Here is a 21,042-nt window from a genome sequence, read left to right as displayed (position 1 = left end):
GTGGTCTTTAATGTGTTTTTACAAATAATGCAGTTTTCCTAGATGAAACTGTTGTGCTGTTTCAAAGCTTGTTCCTCGTTGAACATGACAGCGAACCTGATTCTGAGACATGTTCAGGTAAAATGGTAAAGTTCAGGCGGAAGCACTGGCCCCAGGCTGAGACTGAACTCTAATTGGAGGTCTTTCTGTCCTACTGTATGAAGAGTAACTTGTCATTATATGTAGAGAGCAAGCTAGAGACACACACAACTTCCATCCAGATTAGTCAAGGCCAGACTTAATTTAATTAAATATGTATTCACCCCAAAGCACGTGTAGTTTTGTCCTACCCTAATGAGTCATGAGTGAAATGTTTGCTCTATGCTTATATTGTCACGCATTTGTGTGCGTGTTGTGTGCGCGTATGCGTGTGCATTTTTGTGTGTGTGTGTGTGTGTGTGTGTGTGTGTGTTCAGTGTTGTATTGTGGGACATGTGCCTGGAACACCATTTAAAGATTAATTCATATTCTTTAATAAATACAGTAAACATTGCGTCTCTGCTGAAGAATCTAGTTTTATTTAAATTTTGTGTTGTCAGTTCATTCAGCGAAAACTGATTGATAAATTTTGAAAACAAAAAAGAAAGATTAAAATGAGTGTAACTCATGTGGAAATATAAATAGAAAGCATAGAAAAATATTTGAAAGAATGAATTGACTTTAGAGATCATTTCCAGTTAGAGGCGAAACAGAATTTCCCCCTCTCCTGCTGCATTCTATTTATGTTTTGATAATTATAGCAGTGAACTGATTTGGAGTACTAGCAAAGCAATTAGGATCAAATAAACTCTTAATTGATGGTACAGAGTCAAACATGCTTGATAAGTGGGGACCAGCATGTGTAGTCCATTAGTGCAGGTAAAAGGCCCATGTTTTTTTTTTTTCTTCCTAACAATCATGCTCAGGTACGATTCTGCACTTAAGGATCTTTAGATAGTTCTGGATTTTGTTAGAATCGCGTCGAAAGCAGTACAGGAGCTCGTAGTCACTCATGGCCTCTCCGCTGTCAGATATAGGAAGCATGGCTTCTGGTGCCGACAGACCTGTCACAGAGTTTCCAAGCATTCCCAGTACCCTCATCTGACAGAGGAGGAGAGAGAAACAATGAATGAATCACAGTGCTGCAGGCATTTTCCACAAATCAGAAAAGTTCATAAACTCTGTCAACTACAGGAGGTCAAACTGAATATTTTATTTAATATTTAATATTTAATATGATTTATTTGTATTATTATTTTCCATTTTTGCAACCCTTTTACAAATTTTGAGGGATGTTTGATTTAATGTGTCTTTTTACATAAATATTTTTTTCTTGCAATAACTTGAGTAAGGTTAAATGGTTAAGCTTGACAAATATAGTAAATACTTTGATAAAATTAAGAAAATGAAATTATTCCAAATTCTGCATGTCACAATTTTTAAGAATGTATTTTTTTTTTTTTTTTTTTATTAGAAAAAAAATGTGTTAGATACATCGAAATCAATAATTTCAAACAATTTTACTATCATTGATGAGATGTTAATTATAATATATTGTTTTAACAGATTGTGTCAAAATGATTACATTTATCATCATCTCAGGTGTGACAAGCCTAAATGAAATTTTTAAGTGTGGATATACTGTAGATTTTAAATCAGCTACTTTTCATTAGTATTCATAATAACGTTATTTTCAATGATAGTTGATGCTGTAGTTTTCACAACAGAAATCATCTCTAATGCTTGTAAATCAAAGTGCAAAACACACTCACAATCACACAGATGTCACACACCTATCTTTTCTGCTTATTTTTAATAAAAGATCGCAGACACGCTCTGGCCTTTGTCATATACTCCTCTCCTGAACCTTCTTAACCATGCGCTTCCGTTTCTTATTTCCTACTTTGATGTGACTTACCTTTTCGGTGACTTTCTCCACCCCTTTCCTCAGCTCGTGGGCCATGTCACCCATCTCCAGGGCTTTGTTACTGCTGAAGCTGTTGAAGTCCTGCTGGTGAGCCATGCTCTGGTGCAGCTGGAACAGGGGGTCCCTCCAGGCCAACAGCAATTTAAGAATCACCTCGGTTAGCTCTTCACGCTGAGGCACAAAATGTAAACCGTTTAAAGATTTACAGGTATGCATTAAGTTATTTCTCATTTCTATATCTGAAACTGCAGAAAATCAGCTAATGAGTTTGAGGAGATGGTTGCTGGGTTACTTAATTTAGCAGATGTGGCTTTAAGTACATTAATTGATGGGACAGTCCTCTTGGGACGGGCTGCGGTTAAGTGCTTTGCTCAAGGGCACAGAGGTGATAAGACAGCAGTGGGATCAGAGAACTCAATGGCAGCAGAATCACAGATGCACGATGTGATAAATGCACTTTAGAGCTGAACTTGCAATCTGAATGTTTTTTTTAGGAAGGGTTTGTTGGGATGTTATACTCACAGCTAGTTTCTGTGCATTTTCTTTGCCATTAGGAGTCAGTATGTTGGAGGTGTGACATTTGCGATATATCTTTCCGATATGATTTTTGCTGGGCAGGAAATACTGTTCCTTTAAACAAAAAAACGAAAAAATGAACATAGATTAGATTAGAGATTAAACATTAGAATAACTTTATTCATCATATTAGACAACTTTTGAAGTGCATATACAAATAATATAGCTTTTATATTTAGATAATTTACATTTCATTTAAAAGCTATTATGCATTTTATAATTATGTACAATAAAATATCTGACATCTAAATATCTTATGCACTTTTTAAATCCTATATATTACTAGCAAAGAAAAGTTCCTTTTGCTGTTAAGATGTTAATACATATTATCATTCACTTTTAAATATTTTAAAAAGTCTGTTTTTATTTTAATTCATACTTGATTTAATCAAAAAGAGAGTTTTATCTTTATTAATAACAACAAATATTTCAGTCAGATTGTAATTTGTGTATTTTTTTTACTTTTAACAACATTTGACATTTTTCCCGCTTTAAGATAACATTATTTACTTTAGTTTCTGGTAATAATCATCCATATTTGCAAACCATATACCATAGATTTTAAAATATGATCATGCTTATTTGATATATTTGATCAGAAAAGCTAATACACTTGCATTACAAAATGTAGAAATAAAACTTTACTTTAGCATCTGCAAGACATTTTACAACCTCCTTGTTACAATGACAGTTGCATTAGAACGATTAGAAGTAGAAGAAAAGACAGATGCGACTCACAAACTCTGAGTGCAGATCGTTGGAGAGGCTGTGCATTCTGGCAGAGTGCTGAATGACCCTGTCGAAGAGATCTGCCAGGGACGGGACGTGGCATCCTGATGGCCCATGTGCGCAGATGGGTGTAGAGCCGACACGGCCGTGAGGATCCAGGCACAGAAGTGCCACAAGTAGCACAGCCACTGCCGGCAGAGACAAACCCACAGGGAGAAAGAGAAATAGAGACAGAGAGCAGAGAAGCAGAGGGTTAGAGAAAATATAAGTTCCACCGAGAAATACATCCACAATATTTCACAGATGAAAAATATTTGATTTCTAACTGTGGGTTTCAAAAGCTAGCCAGTCTCCTTGAATCAGAGTCTCTGTCACTTCATGGAAATACCTTGCTTCAGGCTCCTAGACATTCTGAGAGGAGAGGAGAGGTTGTGGAACAGCAAGGGGTCGGGCTGCTATTTAAAGTGTCCAGAGTTTAGGTGCTGAGGGATGAATCTGCCCATTAAAGAGAAGGAAGGAACGAAGGGGGCGGGCATGAAAAGTATGCGTGCGTGATGATGGCATGATTGTCATAGTCCATTGTGTCCGTTCCTTCAATCAGATGGTGACTAATGCCTCTCCCCCCCCCCCCAATCCCTGCAGGCTGCCCGCTTCGATTTTGCGTTCTTACCTCTTTAACCCTCTCTGTTTCCTGTCATCTGCCCCATCAGAGTAACCTGGGTGATTGGCGCTCTTGCCTTCTGACATCCTACATGACCCAAAACGCCAGTGAGTCGTGTACTTTAAATAGTCATTGTAGAGAATAAATAGTTTACAGAGCTGGACTGAGTTGACTTTAGAGTTTTTAATTAATTCAGCCTTGTCAGTGTTCAGTGAAGCATTTGAATAATTCCAAAAACTGGAAAATGTCATGGATTACAATAAATAGATATAAGAAATAAAAATAAGTAATGTATGTTCTATGTATTGCATTTTACAATTAAATGAAGTGGTTCCAAAAAAATATTAATATAATATGATATAATATGATAGAATAGAATAGAATAGAATAGAATAGAATAGAATAGAATAGAATAGAATTAATATAATATACTATTTATATTCATGCACATTATAAATTATATTACATTATATTGTATTATCAGTTCAATTCAATTCATTTTAGTTCCATTCCATTCCATTCCAATCTAATTAATGTGGGAGAATACAAATAAAAATCAATGTATCTACAAAATGGGTACAACATTCACAAATTATTATTATTATTATTTGTCTTTTCAGTGTTTTGAGTTGCTGTAAAATGGACTATGTATGCTGATAGGAAGGAAACATACTTTGTGTATTTTTGAGTCAGAGGGAACACTTAAGGTGAACACAGACAGAGAACACTGTTTCTGCTTATTAAGGCCCAGTGCACTCGGCGTGAACACAGTGATCCGACCAAACCCAACAACCTTTGGAATGTGGTGATTGATGTGGCAAGTATGATCAAGCTTTTTCCCTTTATCATTGTGTGCTGCATGTGCTCGGTATGAGACACTTGACCTCAGACATTTGTATTAATGTGGTTGGATGTTCACTGTGACTACGATCATAAGCCACACAACCCTCAAGGCACGATATGTGCGGCTATGACGGGTCGATGTAAAACTGAATGTAACTATGACGTTAGCCAGCTGGAAATGGGTCAAACAAGACAGGAGGACTATAGTTAGATGCAAAATCTTACAAACTGTCATAAAACAGTGAGTGTTCCTCTCAAATGTTCAGGGATGAAAATAGCTTGTGGACAAAATGTCATCGTATATGATGATGTGAATGAAACAAGCTGACAAGTGAAAAAGATGAGGTGACTGGATAAAACTCTACAACTAAAAATAGTTTTCTTTTGTTGCTGAGGTATTACCATTCAAAAGTTTAGGGTTGGTAAGATTTTTAAATGTTTTTGAACGAATTGTCTTATGCTGCATTGATCGAAGGCTGCATTTATTTGATTGAAAATAAAGTAAAAATTGTAATATTGTGAAATGTTATTACAACTTAAAATAACTTGGCTTTTTATGTCATTTATTCCAGGGATAGCTAAATTGAATTTTCACCTTCATGTCACATGATCCTTCAGAAATCATTCTAATATGCTGATTTGGTGCTCAAGAAACCATTATTATTATTATTATTATTATTATTATTATTATTATTATTATCAATACTAATTTCAATTTCAATATAATGAAAACAATTGTTCTTATATTTAAAAAAAAACAAAAAAACAACAACAACCCTTGATGCATATATTTGTCAGGCTATTTAAATGATCGGAAGTTCAAAAGAACAGCATTTATTTTAAATGCAAATGTTTTATTACATTATAAATAAATCTTTTAAACATTATAAATGTCTTTACTGTCACTTTTGACCAATTCTAACTAATGCATATTTTCTTAGAAAGCTCAGAATTTCTGTTAAAAAAAAAAACACTTTGAATGGTATAGTGTTCTTCAATGCTGTTCAAAAATATTATGAAAGTAACTGTCTTCACCTTCATTAATAATTATAAAAAGTTGTTAAAGTCTTCTAATTGAGTCTGATGACAAAGTTCTTTGCCTCAAAGATCTACATTTTATCCTGAAAAGACCCAGTCTTGTTTATATTGACAATTGTCGGGTTTGGTATGGTATATGTGTCAAAGAAGTGTATATATCACGTCTTTTGGCTCCACATGAGGTTTAACAGAATGAATGACTTACAGTGGGGCTCCATGTGGTGTATTCAAGCAATGCAACATTGTTAAATGGAGGGCATTGTATTTTATATGATTTATATGATATATTTTATATTTTCTGGATTGTCTGCTCTGATATCTGTCTCTCTCAGTAACTTGTTGTCTCATTTCATCATATAGATGTGCTATGACTCTCTTCCTCAGTTAGGTACGAGATCACCAGTCACAGCTCCCAAGTCTACACATCCTGTAAGTATGATTATTTTTAACATTTGATTAAATGAAAGCACTAAGTTGTTACTGAGCACAAAAACAGACAAGCATTTTAGCATTTATTTTTTATTTAATTATTTTATTTTATTTGAGACTTTCAATAAGGTAATCAAATGCTTTATTTTTACTAATAAGAAGCAAAAAGCTAATATGACTCAGCACCATGGACAGCAACTGCACACGGCACATGGTTGCTGTCCATGGTGCTGAATCTTACTCTTTATTCTTTGAGGCTGGACATGTGGAGACTTCTGTTGAAACCGTGGGGAAGGCAAGATTGCAAAATGAATCATTGCTTGATGTCCATTTGATGTGAATGTAAATGAGCTGTGCAACGTCAACATCAACAAATGCTTCACTAATGACCTGATGAAAGTGCTTATGAAGCGTCTAGTTGCAAGTCAAACTTTCATGCTCTGCAAAAGTCCACCTGAATTCAATCGCAAAGAAAGAACAAATTATTTTTAAGAAAACATAATGAATCATACATTGAGTGGGTACATGCCAGATTGACATTTCCACTCAGAAATGCACATAAAGATGGACAAATGCACTCTCAAGTATAGGGCTGACTCTCCGTACACTAAATATATGTACATAAATAGCATTGATGTCTTCTAGGTCCTTTTAAACATGAGAGCAATATACAATGTACTTTGAGAAAATTGTTGGTGAAATGAAAAAGATTTCTTAGAAATCTTCATCTAATTGCACAATGTTGTTTTCTGACCTCCTGAAAAGGCTTTGGCTCATGTCCAGCCTGCATGACTGTGCTTAAAGACATCACCTGCATTCACATTTATAACAGATTAACATTCTTGCCTACACTTTGTGTACAGATTTATTTGGCAACAATGCCTTTTAAGAGGGTCCAAGGTGAAGGGACTGCTGGTGGGCCACATGCACTCAGAGCAGGCAGGCAGCTGTGTTTATGATTGGTTCAGATGGTTTCCATATGGCAGGCTGCATATGCATACAGCTGATCTGGAAGATTTGATTTTACGTACTGTAGATCCAGCCCACAGGGGACGCCTCCTAAGTGTTTGGAAAAAGTATATATATTGGCAAAGCAGTTAGTTAATATGGCATGACACGGGTTGCCAGAGGTCTTCACGTTTGGCTGCGTGTTCGTGTAGTGTGTTCAGCCCTTAAACCAGCGTACTGCTGAATCACGCTAATGTTGTGGCAGCAACAAGATTCACCTCTGACCACTCGCACTGGCTCACATGGCTCATGATGTCGCACAGTGAATTGATCTAAACAAACCGACAAGAAAGGGTAAAGAGAGTAATCAGAACAGTTGGGTATTCATTACAGTCAAGTTGATGATATTATGGGATGGTTTTCAGATAAGCAGTCATTGCTGAGGATGTGTACACGTGAGTCATTTTGAGCTTAGGCTGCCCATTTATGCTTGTTTATATTCTAGTTTACTTTTTTAGCAACATGGAGAACTATGTGCTTTGCTACTGCATATTTTGCACATTTTTTACGTTTTTTTTGTGTGTGTGTGTGTGTGTGTGTGTGTGTGTGTGTGTGTGTGTGTGTCAATTCACTGGTGATTTTTCATTCCAGAAATATTAGACTTTCTACTGCCACATTTGTCTGTTTTTGGTCAGTTGCACAACACAGCTGGCCCCTTGATTACTGAGTGCACCTCAAGAATTACATATTTATACAATTTTGTAGTATTTGAGAAATGCACTTTGTAATCTTTTGCTAAATCGAAAAATGAATATACTTTACATTGTAATGTTGTGATGATTAAATATCCAAATATATACAAGCCAATAGTATTCCTCCATTTAGATATAAGAAAATGCGTGTTTGTGATTTTCCACTAGATGTCAGCATTGTACCTCTATATATTTTTTTTTTCCTTCCATCCACCCATCCATCCATCCATCTCACCTTTACCTATCTATCTATCTATCTATCTGTCTGTCTGTCTGTCTGTCTGGATTTTATTTATATTCAGAATGTTTTATTTATTATGCAATGTATAATAATGTAAAATCATAAATAGTATACAGTTCAACTATACTTTAACGTTTTCCTTATGCTATACTCTATACTATTTGTGAATTATTTTAAATAAACCTGCATTATAACATCATTTAACATTCACAGTGCAATATTTGTTTGTTTCTTAGCGACACAGACTCAGGTTGAGGAACAAGCTTTTGAAGATGAGAAATACTCCATTGTCTGTGATGTCAGGATAACACTCCATCCTCCGCAATTGTTCTTGTACATTGGATAAGTGTTTTCATGGTGCACTTGCAGAGCTGTGTGTGTGCCTCTCACAGGTTTAGAGAGGCTCATTCGTTAGTGAAGTGGAGACAGCAGTGAGTGCTTGTTTGAGTGAATAGTCGTCATGTTGGATAAAAGGGATCTGCAGTCATCTCTGAGTGGCGGCTTAGGTTAAGATGGCTTTGTGCTGATTAATTAAAAACACAGATACCACAGCAAACCTGTCAAGTTCTCTGCAACAGTGAGATACTGTAATACTGAATCTTTGCATTTTAGTCATTTTTATGGGGTGTAGATGTACATAGGTGCATTGGTCTCCTGTGTATTTTACACTGCTGTAAAATGCCAACCCCATACCATGCTGAAAACCCCTAAACCAGCCTAAGCTGGTATTAGATGGTTTAAGCTGGTCTTCCGGCATGACTAAGATGAAAAGTGAACACAACCCTATAAAACCCACCAAAAGACCAGCCTGACCAGGTTGTGAGACCAGAAAACCACTGGTTTAAAATAAAATTTCAGCAGCATAATCAGTCATCATAAACGAACTAAACTGTCTGTCTGTCTGTCTGTCTATCTATCGTTAAGATAATGATCACAGCACTTATAGCCTATACTACAGTCCCCAACTGCTGCTTTTATGGAGGCCTCAAAAACTGTCATGCAGACAGGCTGTTGTCTGAAACACTTGTTGTCATGTATATCGAGGACAGCTACCTCCCTGTGCATTGCTTTTTATGTTGCCTTCTGTCTAAGTGATGCCTTGAGCTGTCATTATGGAAACTGAAAGGTGCGCACAATGACATCCAACATTTTCTCGCTCTCTTTCTCTCAGTTTTCACCGCTGGTTTCTGGTTTATATGCACTTACATTAATATAATGCATATTGCTATAGTGGCCTAATAAATAATAAGTGACGGAGGGATCATGTAATCAGATTTATAGGTTTGCCATCCGGATGATTCATTAATAATGCATGAACTATCACTGCACATGCACACACAAACTGCATTGCAGACATATTTGCATGGAAAGATAACAGATGCAACTGTAACATTTTCAGAAAGCAGACCATTTTAACACAGTGCTGTGCTTCATGTGTCAAGGGTGCAAGTCTGACACGTCCTGTTGTAAAATTCTTGCTGGATGCATGACCTGTTTGATTGGTCCTGCAATCATCAGTTCTGCCTCACATGGCCGTCTTCTTTGACCCTTCACCATGTGCAAATGCACTGCAGATGCCATGGCAACGTGTCTTAGTTAATATCCTGTCCATATGACTTTAGTGGAAGAATATTTAATCAGTTATTCTCCACTGATTTACATTAGTTATTTTATATCGTTAACATATTGGGGAGTATAGTTAAATCTTCAAAGTAGCCCATTTAAAAAAAAGTCAAGTCAAGAATAATTAATAATTGATTTATAATTATTAAAATGATTTATTTTATATATCATTATATTTTAAAATACCAGTATTTTATAACTTCATAACTTTAATTTAAAATTAAAACAAAAATATCATTAGTGTTTTATGGCTTTTCAGCGACATTGAAACTGTAATACAGTTATGAAAAAAAAAAAAAAAATCATGAAACAGCAAAAATGTAAAATAGACACAAAATCAACTAGCCCCATGTGTGAAATTTCATGAATGACAGGTTTTAACTATTTGAATGCAATGTGTTAACATCTTTAATAAAAGCTATTATTGTGATACTGTCTGCGCATATTGTATTTTAATGGATCTGCAAACTTTAAATGTTTTGTGAACGGTATGTTAAACATGTTCATGTGCATGACCAGCAGGTGGCAGGATTTATGAGATGCAGGTGCGTGTGCTCAATCTCACTCTCTCTCTCTCTCTCTTTCTCACTCTCTCCCTCTCTCTCCGGCCGTAAGCGAAGGAAGGACAGGCGCACCTGCATCTCTCCACTGACCGCTCATTCACAAGAGGACACTGCTTCCCCACAAGCTGAATTTTCGCCTCATGGAGTTTTCACTCTTGCTTTATATCCCCGTGTTTATTTGCTAAAGTTTTGCCGAAGTATAATGGAGGTTTGAGGATGCGTTTTTTGGAGATGTATCACTGATGCGCATCTCATCAGCCTCCAGCAGAACACCAGCATGATGGAATAGGCGTTTTTCTCCCCTCCTTCACAATGGGATTATTCAAACTTTATTTTGCGCTTTGCGCTGTCGGACTTTTCTATGGTAAGCTCAGTATTTGTCAGATGTCTTATTGCTAGTGAATTTCAGCAACGGGATGGGTACCTGTATCAACTGGTTTTATTTTAGGCTACTCAGTGGATTATGATCACATGTAACATTTATGCTATTTATACAACATATTATATTAATATGTAAAAAGTATAATAATAAAAATATTATAAAACGTGCAAATTTATTGAAGTAATTTATAATTATATAATAGGCTATTAAAAGGTGTTTGTGTGTGTGTGTGTGTGTATATATATATATATATATATATGTGTGTGTGTGTGTGTGTGTGTGAATATATGACTACATATTTAAATATATAATATGTACTACTATATATCAAAATGATAAATTTTCTTTAAGTGAAAAAATCACTTTTTTGTGGGGAAAATAGTAAGCTACTAGGGTGTTCTATGCAACAAAATTTTTTTGTTAATGTACCATTCATTTTGTGTGACGGTGTTTTGGAGTTTGTATGATCACGTTTATTATTCATGGGTCATGGAAAAGCCAGTGTTGATTAAATTGAATATATATTAATATATTAAGTGGTTTTCTTCTTTTACCAGATTTATTGTTGTGGTCATCTGTGTATTTAAATTTACAAAAGCAGATTTTAGAAGTAAATTGTAATTTTATTTAATATTTTCTACAAATATAGAATGCGACTCACTATATTTAATTGTTTTATTCAATTCTGTTTGTATCAGATAAAGTGATTTTCTGTTCCATTCCTCATGTTAATGTTCCCTTAGTTTCAGGTTTCGGGGTTGATCCAGCATTACATGTGGACATTTTCCAGGAGTTTGATCTTGTGAGGTCAAGTGCTGGAGTCTCCCAGGTCCAGGGGTTCCACAATGAGAGCAGAGCATATCTGTTTGAAGGTACGAGTAACTGTCTTTTCACAAGTCAATTGAACTGGCATGTGGGTTTTGATTTTGTTTAAGCGTCACAGTGTAACTGACATCAGAGCAGCTTTCCAGAAAAAGCATTCGCACTGAGCCTCGTCAATTTAGAGAATTGGAATCCATTGTGAACATCTGGTGAGAGGAAACAGCCAGGCAGACAGCTGGTTTAGAACGGCATAATTCCAGATACCACTTAATCTCTCATGAAAAATGGATCAACCCAACAGTGAAACATCAGTCCCAGGAGTAAACAGGCTCCTGTGTTGAGCAGCAAGTTCTTGCCCATCAAAGAATTGTCATCCCATTCAGGAGATGCAGTTAATGAGGACAGTGAGTAGAGAAGGGAATAACATCTGGCTCCATGGCTCACTCTGAATGCCATGATGATGCTGTTTATTGCTCTAGAGTTACAGTTTGATAAATAGGATCAGTTATTAAAGAACTCAGTTTCTAGCATTTAAGTTTTTCATGCCATTGTCTGCTAATCACATTTGTTCACTATATTCTATTCTATTCTTTTACTGTCAGCGAGGGTTGAAACATAGATGGAAATAAAACTGCTGGATCTATTTGCAAGCAGTCTCTTTAATTAAATAAGACTCAAAATAACACTATCTCAGGGTAAAAGGAGTAAAAAACACAATGAACATAACAACCACAATGTAGCGATTAGATCAGACAAAGACTGAACCAAGCACAGGGCTAAATATACACCGGGACTCACTGGGACTAGATAACAAGATAATTAACAAGACACAGGTGGCACACATGAGGGTAAATCAAAAACCATAGTAACAAATAAACACAGACAAAGGAAACTGATCTAGAGACAGTGAAAACCAACTCAAACACAGACCAAACGTGACAATTACTCTATTTTGTTCTGTTCATTGGTCTATTCTATACTAATAAGTATTTGCTCTATTCTATTCAATTCAATTCAATTCAATTCAATTCTATTCTATTCTATTCTATTCTATTCTATTCTATTCTATTCTATTCTATTCTATTCTATTCTATTCTGCTGTATTTGTGTGGCTGTGATACTGTACGTCTAATATATTTTAATCTATTCCGTTTTATTATATGAATGCTGAACTGTGTTCTATTTTGTTCTGTTCTATTCTATGTCTATTCCTTGCTGTTCAATGTCTACTATATTCTATTATTTGTCTATTCTGTTCCATGCTCTTTGGTGTCTGATTCTATTCTATTCCATATGGCTGGTCTACTGTATTCTGTTCTATTTTTTATTCTTTGTCTGTTCTTTTCTACACTATTCCACATCTATTCTCTTCTAATTCTGATCTGCTGTATTCAATTCTTTTGAATATTCTATATTCAAATAAATAATATATATTTGATAATTCTCTATTATCAGTGTAGTTTACTCTATTCTATTCCATTCTATTCTATTCTATTCTATTCTATTCTATTCTATTCTATTCTATTCTATTCTATTCTATTCTATTCTGTTCTGTTCTGTTCTGTTCTGTTCTGTTCTGTTCTATGTCTGCTGTATTCTACTTTGTTCTACTCTGTTTAGTGTTTCTAATTTTGTCTGTTCTGTTCAATCAAATTCCATTCTGTTCATCTGGAGGGATTTTTCCAGATCTGACAGATTTAGCAGATCTGTCTATAGCATTGGGTTCCACCTATAAAGCTCTGGTGATTTATAGGTGGTTGTTTATCCAGATTGACATCCCACTTTGAGCAGTTTGGGTTAAGTGTCTCGCTCAAGGACACAATGGTGATGGTCATTCTCTGCTTTCTGGCTCAACCACTTTTCAGCACCTTAGGACAAAACCGCCAGCCTTTTATTCACTTAAGCTCTATGCTGTCACCACTCCCGTGACCTGTAATGATGACAGATTTTAATGCATGCAGTAACGTTCTGGGTTTGCAGTTAGCCAGCATCTGTGTCATCACTTCTGTTCCGCACTGCAGTTCTGGGGAATGTATTTATACTGGATACAATCTACATGTGCAACTGTACACCCATAAACACACACACACACACACAAAAGGTACACACTGCATTAGACAGACTTAGGATGCATACAGTACATATTTGGCGAAAAAAATAAATTCTGGTATTCTAGGATAAGCAGAGGCATTTGATATCTGTGGAAGCAATAGTCTTGTTCTAATTTGGGCAGGTGGCACCTCCACAGTATTGATTGGCGCTCCAGTAAATGCCAGTGGGATTGCGGAATTGGGATCTAACAGACAGGCTCCGAGACAAGGTCATAAATGTGCAGAATGCAGATGAGAGACCTATCAATGTCCGTCAATGACATCCTTGCTGTGCTGTTTATAAAGAAGGGGAAAGGAGAAAAGAGAAGTGGGGAGGATGGGTTGATATCAGAGGTAATTCAAGGCTAAGCGTGCTGTTGTGACACTGTAGCCAGAAAGCCAAAATCTTGAATCCAGTGGCGGAGCCAAATGGGTGTTCTGGATTCCACTGGACACCCCTGACATCTGATTGGCCTTCCAGGGTGCCACACCAAAATTTCATTCACTATACTGGCAGTTTGATGCGGATTGAAATTTAATTTCATCTCTTGTTGAAAGCAGCATTTATTTTGATGTGCGGCGGCCTCTCCATGTGTAAAACTATAGTTCCGCCACTGCTTATATAATAGAAGGAGTAATTCTATATCACAGTAATGTATATGTCATGGTAGTTATTTATTTATATAGTTTTTTTGGGTTCAAATTTAAGTGAATAATTCATCCGAGAGTGAAAATTCTGCCATTATTTACTCATCATTCTCAACCCCTATGATTTTTGTGGACTGCAAAAGGTGAATTTTGGAATATCCTGGACACTGTTCTCAATATAATGACAGTGATTGAGGCTGTCAAGCTCCAAAATGTCAAAACAAGCCCCAAAAAGTATCATAAAAGTGGTCCATCATGCATATTTTTGTAGAAGCTAGAGCAAAGATAGAAAAATAGCCCAGTGGCCCGAGTCGGTTCTCTTCAATGAATCTGTTGATCCAGTTCACAAAACCTCAATGATTCGTTCATGAATTGGACTAATCTGGTTCTCACTGACTCAGTGATTCAGTGAATCAGTCACAGCCCACTGGATGGGAAGATTATCAGTAAACAATGTCTTAAATAAGACACTTCCAACAGAAGATTTGGAATAGCATGAGAGTGGGGGAAAAGGCAGAATTGAAATGTTTTGTATAAACTATCCCTTTATATACTTTAAGTTTTCTGATTATTTCCTCTTTTAATTGTATCCTGATATCCTTAAAGATATAGCTGAATCTCTGCCCTTAAAATGTATAACATTTCAGTGCCCAGTGCTAATATGAGTGTGAATGTTTTGTTGAATAACTTGTCTTGACTGAATTAATTAATGAGTAAATGGGTGGAACAGAGCAGCAGCAAACAATAAAAGAAAGAAGTTTGGCACAATTGTACCTCTTCCGTCAGACCTGGTGCTGACTGGGTCTTTTAAGTGCCAGGATCAGATTCCTGCTTATTCATCAGCTATTTGAGTATGCAGTCAAGAGGGACATTAGCTAAGTGTTTCTCCTGCCCGAGGATGCGGCCTGGACCAGACGAATACTCTGCGTCACTCGTATCACTCAACCTGCATCCCACAACTGAGATTCCATGTCTCGACTTTGTGTCTGCAGTATGATCACATATTTTGCAGAGACTTAAAGGGATACCTCACTCAAAAATGAAAATTATGTCATCATTTACTCACCCTGTATGGCTTTCTTTCTTATGTGGGATACAAAAGAAGATGTTTAGCAGACTGAAAAGATAAGAGTGTGAGTGAATGACAGAATTTTCATTCATAAACTGCTAATTTAATACTCTCATCTCTGCTGCATTGCTTCTGTCCCAAGCCTTGGTCACACAGCTTTGAGGCAAGGAATAATGGACCTATGTCTTCTGATTAATGCAATGTTAATTTGAGGAGAGACACTTGTTCGATTTATCATTAGAATAGGTTGTGAATAATTCATCAGTTGTAAATTAGTTTTTTTTTATTTTTATTGGCTGTAAACTATCATTACAGTACTGTTCGTTACAATGGTGTTAGGACACACTTTTAAGTGCTTGCATCATTAGTAGTCTGACTTTTGATCAATTTAAGTGCTTTTTAGATGTAATTGCTCATATTATTGCTGGCATGGATACTCGACATCACTAGAAAAAAACTTCCCAGCAACCTTCTTGAAAGGTTTTTAATTTAAATTCTGCCAGAATAGTGTCGACAGAGTTACATAATTTGCATCGCACGGTGTTTATCTTGTTCCCAGGAGCACAGTTCTCGTTTAGCATTATTGAAGTTATTGGTTCTCTTGAGGCGCAGCTGGGCTGGGGTGTTTGATAACTTGGAGCGATTGATTATATCATGATGTAAAAAAAAAAAAAAAAAAAGTGTATCCTCATGGCCTGAAAACTGTCAGAGATGAATAAACTAGCTTTTATGTTTATTTAAAAATGAACTAATATATAAATATATATATATATATATATATAAATAAATAAATAAATAAATATATATATATATATATATATATATATATATATATATATACATTTATTTATTTAAAGGGTCATTACTGGTCATTTGCATAATTTCCTAGCAGATAGCCAGCAGTTCCTAGCTTCTCTTTGACCTTTAAATGCTGCCATCCAATGGCGATCACGATTGAAGGATAGCACATCTGAGATGACGTGTCGATCCAATGGGAATTAATCAGAGAGGTGTCAGAAAAAACCTGTTTTCCTAGCACTACCCCAGAGGAACCGTCCTGGAATCCATTAGATCAGCTGTGGTGTCCTCTGTGGATTGTTGAGGTTACCAGGTTAGCTTCAGCTCACTGTCATACAGTGTATTTGAGTAATGAAGGCGGCGAAACTCTGCTTTATTCCTGCCATACAATAGGCTCACGGCTGCAGCTTACAGCTCCCCTGAGCTTTACTTGACAATAGCTACAGAACATTAGTGTTCCCCGGTTGGCCTTTATGTGTGTGCGAGTGTGTGTGTTGCATTTTTTTTTTTTCACCTTTTGAGAGGAATAGACCCAGACATTTCTTATGTTTTGACAGGACTGATTTAAACATTCGTCCCCGAGGAGACAGTCAACTTCCTGTGTCCGCCTTAGCCAACTCATCACGTCTCCCAGTGTGTTTCCTCCTTCCTTCTGTCTCTTTCTTTTTATTTTTGTGCTATTGCCACTCACGTCAGTGTCACGAGCCACGTGTCCCGCATGTCTGTCCACCATCCTCATTTCCTTATATAATTGTCATGATCATGTTTTCTTTTAGTCTTGTTTTTATTCTTAGGGGTCGTTTACACGACACCAACTAAAAACGGAAAACTTTTTATGCGTTTTGGGGGCCTGTGTGGACGGTGCTCACAAGTTTATTTTGTATAAATCCCAATATGTGCGTGGAAAATTACGTATGCATACATGCTGGTTTTGTGCGTAGCCTACATGCAACGTTTATACTGTACATCAGGCCCTAGAGCTGTTGATGCTATTTGACTAATCGTTCTGAAAAATCACATCAAGAATTTGCTATCCTGCTCTGTTATGTGAAAAGGCAGCAATAAAATAAAATGCAAGCACTGTATATGTTGTTTTTTGACACAATAAAAAAAAAAACTGAATAGACATTATGGTGAAAAATCCTTTTTTAGGTGCAGATGGTATGGTTTCTTTTCAGCGGGGGTTAACCCGACAATGCTAACCAGTAAAACTTTGACCCCTTGGTATTTATCACGCTCATTTATTCTGCTTAGTTCAGTATTCACACTGGCTCCAGAGTGGATATATAAAACATAAATTTCACCAGATGGTCCCTTGATGCAAAACGGCCATAGTTATCTCCATCATGGTCTGGAAACTAAAGTCACTTGCTTTCTGCTTCTATGCCGCTTTTGTTTGGTACCAGTAGTTATGAGCCTAAATGATTAACAAATTCAATTACAAGCTGATAATTGTGTTGTGTACAGTACTTGACATAACAGGATGGATGGATCAAACATTTTCATCTGTCTGATCTGTTCTGTGTTATATATATTTTATATGTTTTTAATGTATTGTATTGCTCTCCTTTTCTGTCTTTTCTGTCACTCTCTCCATCAGGCTCATCTAGGAATGCAAGAGCTTCCCTCAAGGCAGCAGAGAGAATTATTCAGAAGTTGAAAGGAAGAACAGAGTTCACTCTTCTACTGACTCTCAAACAGGAGAAGTTCAGCTCAGGAGTGCTGCTGTCCATCCACTATGGAGAACAGAGGTATCTATCTATCTATCTATCTATCTATCTATCTATCTATCTATCTATCTATCTATCTATCTATCTATCTATCTATCTATCTATCTATCTATCTATCTATCTATCTGTCTATCTCTCTCTCTCTCTCTCTCTCTCTCTCTCTCTCTCTCTCTCGCTCTCGCTCTCGCTTTTCTCTCTCTCGCGCTTTCTCTCTCTCTCTCGCTTTCTCTCTCTCTCTCTCTTTCTCTCTTTCTCTCTCTCTCTCTCTCTCTCTCTCATTCAATCATTCATTTATTCACCTATCTGTGCATCCAGAGGTAGGCTTTTGCTCCAGTAAAACCTTCTTTCTATTTTTTTCTATTTTAATTGACTGTTTCTCAGAGGAACACATAATCTCTTCTCCCGATGGAATGTCTGAAACATTTCTGATTAGAGTGTCCACTGACATTTCTTAAACACTCACAGTATTGATTCTACCACATCTTTAAGGTCAGCACTCGGAGTACTGGCCAAGAAATTCATGGATCACTGCTCGTCTTCACATTCATTCAGAACTCACACATTCCCCATAGCTCCATTTTTTTCCCTGCTGTTTTTCCACATTCCAGAATTTAATAACAACCAACTGGCAGCTTAACCTGCAGAGGTATTGTGCATGGGAACATAAGAGCTATGGCAGCAGTTAGTTCTTATAAGATTTTAAGCAACTGATTCATGATTATGACTTTTCACGAAGTAAATCTGTTTCCTTGGCTTCCTCCTTAGGTTTCTGGAGGTAGAGAGCAGCGGTCTGCGTAATGAGATCCGTCTCTTCTTCCAAACCTCAGACCAGCGGCAGCAGAAAGAGGTCTTCCCCTATAGTCTGGCAGATGGACACTGGCACAAAGTCTCCCTGGCATTCAGCGCCAACCAAGTGGTGCTCCATATTGACTGCAACAGGTGAATGGCTTGAAAATAAAAGGACCAACAGAGATGGATTTGAATGCCTTGTATTCGTACTTATCAGTGTTCACTCGTTGCTTTTTATTTGTAATTGCTTTCAGAATTTACGAAAGGATTATGGAGATGCCATCTATGGACTTTCCCAGAGGAACAAACATCTGGCTCGGTCAAAGAAATGACGCCCATGGATTCTTCAGGGTACAACATAGCCTTGCACATTGAAAATTGACCATAAAATATGTAAAAGTTGTACATTAGTCCTGTCTACATCTTTCTGACTTGCTTTCTGCAATATCTTTCTGTCAGGGAGTGATGCAAGATGTTCAGTTGGTAGTCGTACCCCATGGATACATCGTCCAGTGCCCAGATCTCAATCGTAGTAAGTGCATGCTCTCTGTAGACGGCACAGAAAAAAAATGCACTTTGTTTACTCACTGGTCTGGAAATGCCATTAATGCACGTTCACCACTTTTGCAGCTTGTCCCACTTGTAATGATTTCCATGGGCTGGTTCAGAAGATCATGGAACTTCAAGATATTTTAGCTAAAACATCAAACAAGGCAAGTTAAAATGTTTAGCATTGGGGTAGCCTGACTTCGAAAACAGAATTTTTCTGCTTGCTCGATTTATTTAATTATACTGAGCTAATGCAAAATAATTGTTGAAAAAAAAAAACTTTCATTTTCATTCTGTGCAATGAATTTAAATTTGTAATATACAAGTTTATTTAATCCATTTGCATTGGGACTAAATCATTCGTTCAAGAAGGGAATTTTCTATTTCCCAGGATGCTTTGCACAGAACTAGATGAGAAATGTTGAAATTAAGCATTTTATGTGGTTAGGGTTAGGGTTAACTTGGGCTTTAAATACATTTTTGTTATATTTTGGGGGTTACTTATATGGTGAAGAATGGAAAAAATATATATTACCGGTAATTTAGGATGCTAATGTTGCTATTGTTAGTAGTTTAGAAAGGTATTGAGTTAGAGATGTGTTCAACTTGATTGGGACTTGTTTAATTTCTTTCCACTACACAAGGTTTGTAGTGTACGGAGCCCCAAGAGGGACATGGTGATGGAAAAAATATGAGATGGGAGGAAAAAACATATTTAAATGCTTTTGCTTTCCCTCGAAAAATGTTTGCGTTCTCCTGAGAAAACGTTGTGTTTGCTCGCAAGAGTTCTTTGCAAGTAAATACAACGTTTCTCTGGAGAACGCAAACATTTTGCGAGCCAATGCAAAGTTTCTTGTGGGAACACAAAAGCATTGACATAATTTTTCCTTCAATCTATTTTTTCTTTTTCTTTTTGTGTTAAATGTCACTAGTTTTTATTTGCTATGGTCTGTTTAATGTCCTTAAGAGTGAACACCACAAACGCTGCCTTCATCATAAAACTCTTATTCCCCTCTCCTTCTAACATTTATTTTTTGCTTGCTCTTCTTTTTTTGTATCGCCTCCCACTATATTGATTCATCATTCAGTCGCAGCCTCTCTTCTTCCTCGTGTCTTTATTGTGCTGTAGTTGGCACTTGCCGAAGAGAAGATGAAGTACTTGGATGGATGTTACTGTGAGAGGACGTGTACCCTGAACGGAGAGATATACAGGGACGATGACGCTTGGATAGATGGATGCAGAAACTGCACATGCTCAGTAAGCTCATGAATTCCCAGGACGGGGAATCTTAGGATTGTTCAAAATTGCAATGATTTTCAGCGACAAAGCAACTAGAAATCATTATTTTTCATTGATAGTTGGTTATTTGAGACATGAATGAATTCCATTCCAAATTATGGAAACAAGCTATGATGTGACTACTACGTGTGGGAAGCATTATTTTCCTGTACCCTAAGGGGACATGGTGATGGAAAAAAAATGTGATGCTTTTAATGCTCTTACAAAACTTTTGCATTCTCTTGCAAAAGTATTACGTTCTCCCCAAAACTTTGTGTTCGCTCATGAAACATTTGCTTTTATTTTAGCAAAACGATTTTGAACGAAATAAAAATATATAATTTTTCCTACTTTATTTCCATCATAAAGGTTTTGTGAGTGCACAAAATTTCTCAGAGGAAAGCTAAAGTTTTGTAGAAAACGTAAAAGTATTGAAATATACGAGTTTTCCTCACATTTTTGTTTTTTAACATCACCATGTGTCTTTAAGCCTGGGCTCTGTAATATGGAAGCTTGTATCCACCATGTGAAAAAAAAA

At 36.6% G+C, this 21,042-nt stretch overlaps 2 protein-coding genes across 2 annotated transcripts in view; one reads left to right on the top strand and one right to left on the bottom strand.

Moving 5' to 3' along the window:
- On the bottom strand, positions 1-3,731 carry prl2 (prolactin 2). The gene is made up of 5 exons (XM_084408225.1): positions 3,639-3,731; positions 3,260-3,438; positions 2,468-2,575; positions 1,937-2,116; positions 1-1,119 (listed from the first exon to the last, which is right to left on the bottom strand). Exons 1-5 carry the CDS (start codon positions 3,658-3,660, stop codon positions 928-930), a joined length of 681 nt encoding a protein of 226 aa, XP_084264351.1. The 5' UTR covers positions 3,661-3,731; the 3' UTR covers positions 1-927.
- Positions 3,732-10,385: 6,654 nt separating this feature from the next.
- The window catches only part of nell2b (neural EGFL like 2b), a 42,756-nt gene continuing 32,099 nt past the window's right edge, over positions 10,386-21,042 (top strand). Inside the window, exons 1-8 of the mRNA XM_084406356.1 lie at positions 10,386-10,712; positions 11,474-11,602; positions 17,758-17,908; positions 18,653-18,826; positions 18,931-19,027; positions 19,136-19,208; positions 19,307-19,389; positions 20,355-20,483. Coding sequence (XP_084262482.1) covers positions 10,661-10,712; positions 11,474-11,602; positions 17,758-17,908; positions 18,653-18,826; positions 18,931-19,027; positions 19,136-19,208; positions 19,307-19,389; positions 20,355-20,483 — 888 coding nt within the window. The 5' untranslated portion in view covers positions 10,386-10,660. The remainder of the gene's footprint in view (positions 10,713-11,473; positions 11,603-17,757; positions 17,909-18,652; positions 18,827-18,930; positions 19,028-19,135; positions 19,209-19,306; positions 19,390-20,354; positions 20,484-21,042) is intronic.

Source organism: Rutilus rutilus (assembly GCF_951802725.1).
Source record: "Rutilus rutilus genome assembly, chromosome: 4".
NCBI lineage: Eukaryota > Metazoa > Chordata > Actinopteri > Cypriniformes > Leuciscidae > Rutilus > Rutilus rutilus.
Note: the sequence above shows the minus strand (reverse complement) of the source record. Positions and strands in the feature narration are given on the sequence as shown.

Excerpts from the sequence above, each read along its gene's own strand:
- prl2 (XM_084408225.1), bottom strand. The coding sequence starts at position 3,660 with ATGTCTAGGAGCCTGAAGCAAG. Across the intron at positions 2,117-2,467 it reads AAAATGCACAGAAACTAGCT|CGTGAAGAGCTAACCGAGGT; the intron begins GTGAGTATAACA and ends TTTGTGCCTCAG. Across the intron at positions 1,120-1,936 it reads TGGAGAAAGTCACCGAAAAG|ATGAGGGTACTGGGAATGCT; the intron begins GTAAGTCACATC and ends CTCCTCTGTCAG.